Source organism: Macaca thibetana, chromosome 18 (assembly GCF_024542745.1).
Source record: "Macaca thibetana thibetana isolate TM-01 chromosome 18, ASM2454274v1, whole genome shotgun sequence".
Taxonomy (NCBI): Eukaryota; Metazoa; Chordata; class Mammalia; order Primates; family Cercopithecidae; genus Macaca; species Macaca thibetana.
The window spans coordinates 34,104,439-34,117,091 of NC_065595.1; the positions used below are offsets into that span (position 1 = coordinate 34,104,439).

The window sequence follows — 12,653 nt, forward strand, 5'->3', positions numbered from 1 at the left end:
ATTATCTTAGTTACAGATATAACAAAAACATTTTCTTGTTCATAATTTGTGATTTTACTTTCCGTTGCTCCTCTCTACTTTTACTCTTAATTCTAACATCGGAATTCCTGTACTGTTAATGGTGCCTGACACCTACTAGGCTTCAGTAAACCGATTTGTTTTGGGGTACCATTAACATTAAACCGATTTGGGGTGAATAAGTGAATGAATGGATGCATTTTACTTTTCAGCTTATTTTAAGTGAGAAGGAGGGCTGGGCGTGAAGGGATGCAGGTCTGCCCCCTCCACAGTACATTTTCAACATGGGAAAAAGCTGCTGTCCTTCCCACAGTGACTGCATTTCATGCCTTTCTCTCTGCTTCATGGCATGTCATTATCAGTGGGAGTTCTGAAAAGAAGAAGACACAATTCTTGTTCATGGAGAAAAGTTATCTTTCTTGAGAACACATAGAAGTTGGAGAACAGCCTAAGGCAAAAGAGTTTACTGGGATGGATGGAATTGAGGGCAAACTGGCCAGCTCCCTCAAAGTTCTCCAGGAAAACTTGGAAGCAATTCAAGTTTAGTAGACTGAGCTCTGGAAATTCAGATTTAAGAAGTCTGAAGCTAGGCTCAGGAATCTGAATTCTTCTAAAAGTTTCCCAGAGGATACTGATAATTGACAGGATTGGGAAACTCTTGTCTGTCTCATTTGATCCCATGGCTTTAAATGGAATCCATATACCTATAAGGACCAAGGGCCTAGGCCAAGAGACTTGGGGATGACTCAGCTCTTGATTGGTGTGTGGTAGGATTTAGATAGTTGGGAGGAAGAGGGAAGGTCAGCCCAGATAAGAACTAGAAGGAGAGGAGGAATCAAAGCTTAGAAGTGGGAGCCGCAGGGCTAGGGATAGGAAGCAGGGGGCTGTCAGCAATGGTGTCCCTCTCTCTGCCTGCCAGTGGCCCGGTACCGTGTGACTGTGTGCACAGGTGAACTTGAAGGTGCTGGGACCGATGCCAACGTCTATCTCTGCCTTTTTGGTGACATGGGGGACACAGGGGAACGGCTGCTCTACAACTGCAGGAATAACACAGACCTGTTTGAAAAGGGCAATGTAAGTTACAGCAATGTGCCCCACTCATCCCTGTCCTCCCAGTTCCCATGTTCCCTTGTCTTCCCTGCCCTGTTAAAGTTGAGCTGATGCTGGTCCTGGGGCCTCAGCCATCAGGAGCCTCACTCTGGGTAAGGGGGCGGGGGACCGGGGAATCCCAGCAGAGCCACTGGGAGGGCACAGCAATGCCTAGTGTATTTGGTTCCTGAGTATCTGGCCCACCTTCATTCACTAACATGCATGGACACCTGTTAGACTCCTGGGACTGTACAGCAGGGAGTTGAAGAGCCACCTTGGAGGGATTATGGTCCTCCCCCACCCTTGAGCTTTGAGAAGAGAGCAGAACAGAAAGACACTGGGAAGCAGCAGCAGCATCTTTCTTACCTCAGGGGTGGGCAGAGAGGGAAGGATGCCGGGCACTGTGGACTAGAGGACCCAGGCTGGAGAAAGGCTGGGCCCCCAGGGGCCAATGTGGGAACTTGGCATTCTCCCCCATGGCATGACCACTTCAGGCATCTTGTTCATGACCTTTAGGAAAGAGAAATCAAGAAAGACCCTAAAGATGGGGTGGGAGAGCTTGCTTCTGTTGCTAGCCTCATTGCAGTTGTGTTGGGTGTTCCCCCTGTTTCCCCAACCATCACATGGGTGTTCTGGGGAGGCTGTGGAAGCAGTGGGGAAAGAGCTAGGCAAGTTTGAGGCAAACCCAGCCTTGGGCTATCTGCTTCATTCTCCTGAGCCTCAGTTTCCTCATGCCTGAAATAGGGAAAGGATGCCTATCTGTGGCTGGCTGTTGTGAGTATTAGGGGCAGTGGATGTACCATCTCTGAGGTCAGACCTGGCCCACAGCACACAGTGGATGCTAAGTACAGAGTCGTTGTTGCAGTAAAGTGAGGCCAAGGGAGCTCACCAGGGTGAAGAGATTTGCAGATGACTGCTCTGTCTCCTTCCTCTGCCACCTCTTCCTTGGTGAGGTCAGGGAAAGCCCTGGAATTCCAGTGAAGGCCTCTCTCTGAGGCCAATCCAGGCTGGCTCGATTCTTGGGATCATGGCCATTTGGAGGCTGCAGTGGCAAAAATAATCTGAGCAGGATGTTGTGGGTGGACTCAGGTTCATTTGAGGAGAGGAGGTAGCAATGCCTTTACTTCACATAACTTTAAATTTCCTCTCTCCTTCCCACCCACCCACCTTTCTCTTCAGCCTTCCCTACTCTTTCCTCCTACATCTTCTGACGCCTTTGTCCATCAATCCCACCTTCAGTGTTTCTGTCCCTGAAGGCTCCCAGGTGTGCTCATGTACACTTGGAAACTCTGTTGCCCCTACCGCAGTTATGCTGCCTCAGTGGTGGGCAAAACTACACAATTAGCAAGACCACTTAGTCCCTGTAATCAATTCTAATCATTTCCCTCCTTGGAAGGGGCCCAGTATCACTCTAGAGCAAGGAGCCAGAGGAGATTCGCCAAGGAATTAGCTCTCGATAAATGATTGGTGACTGATAACAGCTTGTTTATTTTCCCAGAGGGAGCTGCCTTTTGAAAGGAGATCACAGAGAAGAGCCATTGTTTCACCAAAAAGTGCAGCTCTCAGTTGCTGGAAACTTGACATTGGATGATATTCCAGTGGGAGAAATTGGGGGTGGGTGTGACCTGTTCTTTATAGGTAGCTCCTGTCCCATGTGTGAAAGATGAGTTGCCTAACCCATCAGCTGATATCTGAGCTTATGTCTTTCCTTGGTGTTTGGGTCCTGGGGTAGCCACCATCCAACTGTCATTGTGGTTTCCCCCAACAAGGCTGACGAGTTCACTATCGAGTCCGTTACCATGCGGAATGTGAGGCGGGTGAGGATCAGACACGATGGCAAAGGCTCTGGCAGTGGCTGGTACCTGGACAGAGTGCTGGTGAGAGAGGAAGGGCAGCCTGAGAGCGACAACGTGGAGTTCCCCTGTCTCAGGTATGCATTCTGCCTCCTGGTCTTTTCTCCAGCTTAGGTTATGGTCCCTGCGTTTTGGGAAGACCCAGTTCTACTACCATGACCAGCAAGCAAAACAGTGGCTTAAGGCTATAGCTGGTGGAAGAAAGAGGTGGCCTTGCTGGTGGTGCTTAGACCTGAGCCTCACATTACCCCCTCACCCCTTACAGTGCTGCTAGTTTCCTCTATTTAAGCACCAAAATGTGGGTGCTTGTTCATGATAAAATTTGGCAATTCCTGAATTTAAGTGTAAGTTACTTCAGAGAGTTAGTTGCAGATTGAATTAAACTTTTAAATCAAAAGGGTTTTTTTTTAATAGTTTTTAATTTAAATAGCTTTCTGACCATACCTCTCCCCTGTTAACTTCTTTTCAAGGTATCTTACTTTGTTTTCCTTTCTGCAATTTACTCGTGAGATAAAGTTTCCTTTCTCTTTTTGCTTAAGCATTTGGGTTCCCATTGACTTAAAGAAGTTCCTGATAGAGAGATTTTAGAATGAGCAATACCAGTGTTTTTCATGTCATCCTGGTGGCCCTCCACATTTTACGTGGCAACATCTGGAGGATGCACACTGTATGATTGATTTGGGGCCTTGGACTGACCTGGTTCTGCAAATCTTAGTTCTAGGGCTAAGTTCTATATGTAGAGATGGGTTGCTATGTGTCCACTTTATTAGGGCTGGTCCAGGGCTCTTCGAGGGTAGCTACACTGAGGACAGCCCTCCTTTGAGTGGATGAGAGTGAGTTGAACAGCTGCCCAGCAATGAGTGTGTTGCTCTTCCTTTTACCATGAACACAGATGTACTCACGTGCATGCCTGTGCATACAGGTGCACACACACAGGCGCACATCTGCTGCAGCTGAATTACTTACCACCGCACCAACCTAGGCCCAGTAGTTTCCCAGTCATGGAGGGCCGCTGGGAGGGCTCCATAGGTCAATGATTGCGAAACAGATTTTGTCAATGACAAAGGGCGCTACAGTCTTCTACCTATAGCCACTGTTCATATTACAAGGAATTACACTGAAAAGGTAAGTAATGTAGGCAACTCCAAGTGAGTGGCACTAACAGAGAGCAAGCCAGGCAGGCTTCCAGGAAGGGATGGAACTGCACCTGGGCCTGGAAGGGAGATCAGAGAGTGGACAGAGGGAGAGGAAAAGGGAGGGTGGGCCACCTAGGCTGAAGAAATGGCATGAGGCATGAGTAAGGGGCTGAGGGGGTGGCTCATCCAGACGTTGGCAAGGGGTGCCTGGCATGTGGGGAAGGAGTGAGAAGGCTGGGGTGGGAGAGGATGGAGTGTGAACCCTGTCTCCTAAGCCATAGGGGAAGTGGGATGTGGGGGAAGAGTACAGCCTCGTTTCAAGTCATCACCGGCATTTTCACCCCCATCCTGGATCGGAGGCTAACTGGCTGGATGCCAGATGGAAGAGCTTGCATTGTTTTATTCCTATCCACTCAAAATATATTTATTAAGCACCTACTATATATTTACTCCCTGTCCTCATGGAGTTTATAGTCTACAGGGAAACTAGACAAAAAGCAAGTGAATAAAGCCAGAATGACACACTGTGAAGAGTGGCGTGGTGGAAACACACAACGGTGCAGGGGCTGGAGCGGGGACTAGAGATGGGGAAGGCCTGTCTGCAGAGGAACGTTGAGGCCGGCCTCCCATGGAATGAAGAGGAGAGCACCAGGGGAAAGGACTAGAGTGTTCTGGAGTCCAGCAAGACAGGCAGGTAGACAGAGGCCACTGTCCAGCAGGGCGAGGCAGCCTCTTACATGTGAGGAAGGCCGTCTGGCCTCTGGGGTTAGGACAGGGCCCAGGGAGGAGGAGGGGAGGTTTTGGGGAGTTGATGACGGCATTTGTTCATGTTCCAGGGCTGTAACAAAGCGCACAGACTGGGTGGCTTAAATGGCAGAAACATAAAGTCTCACAGTTTCGGAGGTCAGAAGTCCAAAATCAAGGTGTCAGTCAGGCTGCGCCCCTCTGAAGGCGCTAGGGAAGGATCTGACTCAGCCCTCTGTCCTTGCCCCTGGCAGCCTTGGGAGTTCCCTGGCTTGTGATTGGCCACCTTCTCTCTGTGCCTCCTCACAGCATCTTCCTCTCTATGTATCTGTGTCCAAATTTTCCCTTTTCATGAGGATACCAGTCAGATTAGATGAGGAGTCACCCTAATTACCTTATTTTAATTTGGTTACGTTTGCAATGACCCTGTTTCCAAATAAGGTCACATTCTGAGGTACAGGAGGTTAGGACTTAAATGTATGAATGGGGTAGGGTCGGGTGGGGGGACACAATTCAGTTCACCACATGGCAGCTTGGCCCTTCGTGGTGGCAGTGAAGGTGGTGAGAAGGGGCTTATTGTACACCAGAGAGGACCCTGGAGGGACAGTTCATGGGCCTTGCCCATAAGAGACAGAGAAAGAGCTAGAACTGAAAGCCCCAGACTTTTGCCTTTGATAGGTGGGTTGAAGGTCATGCCGTTTACTGAAATGGGGATCCTGGGGAGGGAGAACTGAGGGGTCGGGACAAGGTTGGACTCTGGAGGTCTAGTTGGGATGTGTTCGGTTTTCAATACAGAGTTGGGCCTTGAGAAATGAATTCAGAGAATGAGAGCATAGAGCTAAAATTTAAAGCTAGGGAACTGCAGGGGATCCTTTAGGGAGAGCATGTATAAAGAGAGCAGCGGGCGGAGCTCTGGGGCAGGCCAGGAGAGGGAGCCCGGAAAGGGGAAGAGGAAGAAGTTGGTGTGTGCACACTGCATTGTCACATACATGGTGCTGGGGGAGCTCAGAACCAGAAGTCTAGCTGCCCACCTGCTGTGTGACTTTGACCCAATCCCTTGTCTGCTCTTCTGCACCTTCCTGGCCGGCATGTATCTTATGGTGAGGTTGAGGGTATTGCAGTTCGAAAGGAGCCCATTAAAGACACAGTGATACCGATGATGCTGATGGCTGGGTGGCAGAGAAGCAGAGGCCTCAAACACCCCGGAGTCCTCCCTGCCCCCAAACACTTAACAGTGCATGCATTTTTTAAGAAAATGGGTTCTTATGTCTTGCTGACACATGTAGTGATGACATTTGCCAACTCAGGACCCAGGGGACTTGGAAAAATCAGGAACTGGAGCCTGAGCATGCACACTGCTTCTTTCTTCACCTGAGCTGTTATTTTAACTCTGTTGGAGAGCAGGACAAACTAGGTCTGTTTATCAGAATTTCTGCTCGGATCAGGTGTGTGTGTATGTGTGTGTGTATACACACACACATGCCTGTGAGCTCAGAGAAAGAGTAATAAAATCACCACCAGACTGACTTATCCTTTTAGCAACATCTCACTCTGAAACTGGGCTGAAGTGTTTGAAGCTGAAAGAAACTGGCTATATTTGGAAATATCTATTAATACCCTGAAAGTATTTAGGTAGAAACAAAATGACAAGTCATGGTTTCCTTTTGCTGCTGGGGAGGGGCTGGGGGTGGATAAGTGATGGAGAATGAGGGGAGCGCAGGTAGAATTTTCAGATGGCTGAGGGCTTGCTGACTCTCCACACTTCCCCGCCCTGTGAATGCGTGCCCAGGCCTGCTTCACAACCTTCTCCTCTGCAGTCTCCATGCCAGGGTGACCTCAGCCAGGCAGACAGAATGGGAGGCTCTTAATTGGTTGATTTCAGGGACTCTAGAAGCCCTGAGTTCCCAAATTCCCCTGTCATCAATGCCCAGGATTTCACCATTGTATCCTCATGTCTTGGAGTCTCCAATGGTTTTCTTGCGTTCTAGATTCACAGCACCAAAGCCCTTGGGAAAAGTAACAGCCTAGTTGTCGGCTTATATTTTAGTGTTAGCTAATAGCCAACTGACAGCAAGGTCTCCTGGGAATGTCGGATCTTGTGTTTTGGGAAGGAGGGTGAAAGAGAAGGTTTGGGAGAGACCACAGCATTTCCTCTGTCAGCCTTGGGGAGAGGAGTGGTCTATTAGCAGAGAGTACTGCAGTTTGGGGAGGCCTGAGCTCCATGCCAGGGAGACTATGGAGGAATTAGTGCCTTGGCTTTTACGGGCTCTGTAGCCAGGGAGTTGCCTCCCTCTCAGTAGGGTAATGGAGTGGGCTGCAAAGACCAGCACCAAGACACAGACAAATGGGAGGTGGTTTGGTTGAGAGGCAAATGTCTTGTTTTCCTCAATATCCTGGGGAACAATGAACAGTGTCTATTCTGCCATGGGCCCCATCATAAACCATCCTGAGTGCTGAAGCTTAGAAAACTCATGCTTGCATGATTGATTTCTCAGGCTGAGTCTCTATGCCCAGTGTGTAGGTGCTTTTCAGGTAAATTGCCCCATACCTTTCCCCCTGGTGGATGACCAGCAGAGAGATGGGACCGTGGCTCACTCCAACATGTTGAAGAGTCACAGCTATCAATCTGCAGCCCTGCAGGGTACAACTCCAGCTTCTCCTGGAAGGCAATTCTCATTTATCCCTGAGGACTCAGATCACTGATCCCTTCTCATTTCCCTCAACTTACTCTGGTCCAATACCTATCCTTGTCTTGGTCTTCAGTGCCTCAGCTGGTCTATCTTGTCTTCTTAAGTAGGCTGCTGACAGCCTGGACTGGGCCTTATGTATCCTAGCATATCTTCTCTTCCATCTCCCCACCCCAGAGCCCTCAGTACGGTGCCGTGAGGATGGAAAGCCTTTAGAAAAAGAGATGCTTGATTTCTATGCTAATGATGGCTTTCAGGACAGACTTTTGACAGTGATTGCCAAGGCCCTACATCATGTGACCTGTCCCCTCTCCAGCCTCCTCTGCGAGCTCTCACTGCATCCATCCACATGATCTTGTCTCAACTCCTGGAGGCTGTATTCCATCCCAGGATATGTTGTTTCCTCTGGGATACTCTTCCCTTTTCTCCTGGTCTCCTTCCAAAGACCATGTGACATCATCTCCACCCATTCCCCAAGGAGTTCCCTGCCCTCCTTCCAATCTCAGCCAAACGCCACCGCCTCTGGGAAGTCCTCCTTTCCCACTCCAGGCTAGGATGCTTTGCTAGATGCTCCCATAGAATAATTTTACTTTGCTAAAGTCAAAGCTCTAGGTCTCCCTAGTGACTCTGCATGAATGGGTGAAGCTTTGATCGTCTGCCTGCACCACCCAAAGAGCTAACATCCCCCCATTTGCCCACCAGGTGGTTGGACAAGGATAAGGACGATGGGCAGCTGGTCCGAGAGTTGCTACCCAGTGACAGCAATGCGACACTGAAGAGTGAGTTGTCCTGATGACTAGGTGCTGGGTGTGCCCTTGGTGAGACAGGGGTCTTCCCTCAGCTAAGCCCTTCAAGAAAACACCCACCTTGGCCATCCAAAGTGCTGGGATTAGAGGCATGAGCCACGACACCCAGCAGCTAAAGATATATATATCTGACCTTTTCTAAGGTTAGACTGCAGAGTTTGAACCAGAGTGTCCCATTTCTGGTCTCAGAGTTACAGAATTTAAGATCCGGGAAGGAACCCAGGAGAGGAGATGACCCATGCCTGTGGTAAGGGGACCCCTCTTCCTCCTCCACAACCCCAGCAAACCCAGTTGTGTAGTCAGTGATGGAGCTGGAACCAGTACCCAGGGTATCTCTGTCTATGTCACTGTCCTTCCCACTCCAGCAAGCCCCGATTTCACCATGTGGACAGGACCTCCTAACCCCATGCTTCCTCAGTCAGAGCCTCTGAAAGCATTTAGATCAAGCTTTTCCAATCCACAGCCTGCACACGTGTGGCCCACGATGGCTTCGAATGCGGTCCAACACAAATTTGTAAACTTTCTTAAAACATAAAGCTTTTTTTGCAATTTTTTTTAACTCATCAGCTATCATTTGTATTAGCACATTTTTTGTGTGGCCCAAGACAATTCTTCTTTTTCCAATGTGGCCAGGGAAACCAAAAGATTGGGCATCCCTGGTTTAGCTGGAAAATAGTATAAGAAAGAGGTCTCCTTCCCAGTTTCTGCTACTACATCTTTCAGCAAGAAGAGAAGCCATTTCCTCAAGTGCCCTTGGGTGAAACTAATGGAGCTGATCTAGTTCCAGGGCTGGACCCCAGGCAGGGTGTGCTCAGCTGACTTTCTCCAAATCCTTCTTCCTAGTGGGAGGACCCTACGGAGGCAGTGAGTGGCAGGCCTGGGAGTGAGCATCACTCACCTTTCCAGTGCTTCCTCCTCTTTGCCCAAGATACACACACACCCAGGGACAAGCCTGGAGGACTTGGGGGCTTGCCTTGTATTATTTCAGGACTCACCTTTTCCTCGGGTGTTTTTATCCCTGAAGACAGATAATGCAGACCTTCCTGGCTGATAAAATGGAGTGACACCCTTGTGGTAGCCCAGTGAAAAGCAGGGGGCTTCAAGAGGGCTTCACTCCTGGCTGGCGACCTCTTCACTGTTGCCATCTTACACCAAACACATGACCTTCTGAGGCTCAGATTCCTTGCTTGTGAAACTGAGGTCAGAATCCTTAGCAATAATACTGTGTGTATAATACTCTAGACAATGTCTGGAAAGATCGATCCTTCCTTTGTCTCAGTTTCCTTGTCCACTGTCAGAGAAGCTAGATCAGATGATTGTGGGAGATCCTTTCAGGCTCTTACATTTTGATGTTCTTGCTTGTGATTTACACACTTTCCTGCTCTCAGCCCATTCACACCTTCTGGAGCAGACAGAGAACCTACTAGAATTCTGCTTTTGTGGTTGAGGAGACCTCACAGAGATGGAAGGAACCCCTGCCCCAAGTTGCAGGGCTGCTTAGAGCAGGAGCCTGGATTCTCAATTCCCAGCCTGTGTTCCCCACAAGCTTCCAGCTCCAGGCTGCCCTCCTATACAGGCATCCTGCTTCCTGTCACCCCCTGCACTAACCCCTTCCCTTCCTCCCTCTGCTTTGGGCTGTTCAGACTTTCGCTATCACATCAGCTTGAAGACTGGGGATGTCTCTGGGGCCAGCACGGATTCTAGAGTCTACATCAAGCTCTATGGGGATAAATCTGACACCATCAAGCAAGTTCTTCTTGTCTCTGACAACAACCTCAAAGACTACTTTGAATGTGGCCGGGTGGACGAATTCACCCTTGAGACCCTGAACATTGGAACTGTAAGTCTCCTTCCCAAGACCATGTGACATCATCCCACCCATTCCCCAACACGCATTCACACATGTGTCCACACATATGTCCACACACGTGTCCACACATATGTCCACACACAGACACACACACACTCATGTACATAGGGGTAAACACGTTTTGAAGAAAAAAAGCCCACTTGGGAATAATGAGTGAGGTATGTTGTTTTTCAGCTGTGACCTAGAGCAGCTGAAGATATGTAAACAGTGGTGATGCTTCCAGAGCCTTTTTGGGGCTGGAATGTGTATTTTTAGTGGCGTTACCTCAACATTTTATTTACCTACATATCCAGGACCAATGTACCTGGGTCACAGACACTGGAGAAGGAGACACTGAATGCAGGGAAGGAAAAGAGAAGGGAGGACTAAGAAAAGGGGCTAAAAATACTTCCTAATTTCAAACTTGAATGTGCATCAGAATTGGGTCCAGGAAGCTTGTTTCAGTGCATACTTTTGGTCCACACCTGAGAGATTCTGCCTTGGGATATGGAACCCAAGAGCCTCCAGATCAAGGCTCCAGTTATCTCTGCTGCAAGAGGTCTAAGCACTTCATCAAAGAGAAAGCTGAACAGTAAAGCAGCAAGGACAAACTTTAATCAGTAATCTACCACCGCAATCAGGAAAAGAGGCCAGTGTGAACTGAACCCAACTTAGGTTTGTGCAGAGGTTTGCAAGCCTCTTTAAAGGGAGGATGAGGGAATAGGGGGAGGGTAATCAGGGGCTCAGTAGAGTCAGGGGAAAAACACAAAAAGCAGTAATGGGGAGGTCAGCCCATGTGGGTTGTGGAACCCGTCTGGGTTTGCTAACTGATGCTTTATGGTATGAGGGTCCTATCCTACAAGAGTCTGGCAGACAGAAGCCCTACCCTCAGGTGCTGGCTGGAACCAACGTAAATTATTTTGACAGCCTTGAGTTTTCTAAGGCAGGTACAGTAAGGGGGATTAGGGTCACCCTAGGGATGTGACCTTGAGCTGTTAGAAACTATGTTAGTGTTTTGTTCAAGTCTTTATAGGCCAAGATTGAGGCTCAGTTGAGAAAGGGTTCAGGAGCCTGGCTAGAGTTTGGCCAAGGTAAGAATCTTCCTTGACATCGCCTGGAGAAACACAGTTCTAAATCTTAGACTTGAGGATTGAGGATGTCTCTAGAAATGACTGAGCTGGGATTTGCATTACTACCTGCTGCTCCCAGGGTGTGGCTTGATGGAAATGGAGATGGTAAAAAGCCCTCTACCTGGAACCTCATCTTTCCTGCCCCTTCCATCTCAGGGAGTCCAACCCTATTTCAGGTCCTAGGAATCTCTTCTCCCATCAAAACTCACTCAAGGGAAAGATCTCATGTCAGTCATTTATACCTTGAGGTTAATGAACTTAAATCAGTGTTTTCGTTTATCAAAATGTATTTACATTTTAAGCTTAATCAATAATTGCAGAGTGAAAATGCTGTTCCCTTTACTAAAGGATTTTGGGCAGCAGCTGGCATGTAAATGAGACCTCTAGGAAGAGTAGGGCGGCAGTGGGGGGGCATTTAAGCTTCTTCCTGAGTTTCTGAAATCCCCTCAACAAGCAGTGTGGCCAAGAGGTTGAGAGCACGGGCTCTGGCTGCCAACTGCATATTTGAGACCCATTTCCACTTACCTGCCATGTGTAAGTTATTAAACCTCTGTTTGCCTCTATTTTCTCGTTCATAACAACATGGGATCCTAATGGGGTTGTTATTAGCATTAAATATGTGAATAACACCCACATGCTCATACTAAGTGCTCAGTAAATGCTACTGGACAATTAGTCTATGTCAGGTGTCAAGTGTTGTAGAACTGAGCTAGTGCCTGCCCTTAGGGAGCATCCAGTTATATGAGACACCTACCCTGTCTTTACTCTTTCAGCCAATCCCTCCCTGGGACTTTCACAGTCCTGGCACCACAGAAGAACAACAAAACTCTTCCCTGTCCCTTGACATGCACCCAGAGGGCTCTCAGGCTTTGTAAGCTTAGCTGGTTTTCTTCTGACGATTCCATGGGACTGGGATGCATGCACTTAACTCTGACATTGTTGCCATTACCAGCTGCAAAGAGGCACTTAGGACTCAGAAGAGCAATAGCAGGCCTGCATGGACAGTTTTCTAAATCTGGCCTTTTGGCACCAGACTCACGGCTAACGTCACCTCTTCAAACCATCACAGAGAGAATCTGAGGGCTGCAAGGGTTCTCAAAGGCCATCTGATAATTCCATCTGATGTTAAAAACTGCTCTGTATACAGCATTTCAAAAAGAAAAAAACATAAAAGCAATCCAAACATTGAAAAACCAAGTACATATAAGGATGGTGATATGATCATCTGTGCTCCCCTCTATGTTGCCCATGGGGGCAAAGATGTTAAAATGCAAAATCACAAAGCAATTATAGAGTGTTATTGGAAAAAGAAAAGTGTTCCTTGGGTCCAAGAGTGAGAGG

At 48.4% G+C, this 12,653-nt stretch overlaps 2 protein-coding genes across 2 annotated transcripts in view; both read left to right on the top strand.

The window, feature by feature from the left end:
* The window catches only part of LOXHD1 (lipoxygenase homology PLAT domains 1), a 183,419-nt gene that overhangs the window by 77,465 nt on the left and 93,301 nt on the right, over positions 1-12,653 (top strand). Inside the window, exons 13-16 of the mRNA XM_050767982.1 lie at positions 938-1,092; positions 2,877-3,037; positions 8,230-8,306; positions 9,977-10,173. Coding sequence (XP_050623939.1) covers positions 938-1,092; positions 2,877-3,037; positions 8,230-8,306; positions 9,977-10,173 — 590 coding nt within the window. The remainder of the gene's footprint in view (positions 1-937; positions 1,093-2,876; positions 3,038-8,229; positions 8,307-9,976; positions 10,174-12,653) is intronic.
* ATP5F1A (ATP synthase F1 subunit alpha) overlaps positions 1-12,653 on the top strand; it is a 541,488-nt gene that overhangs the window by 43,324 nt on the left and 485,511 nt on the right. The window lies entirely within an intron of this gene.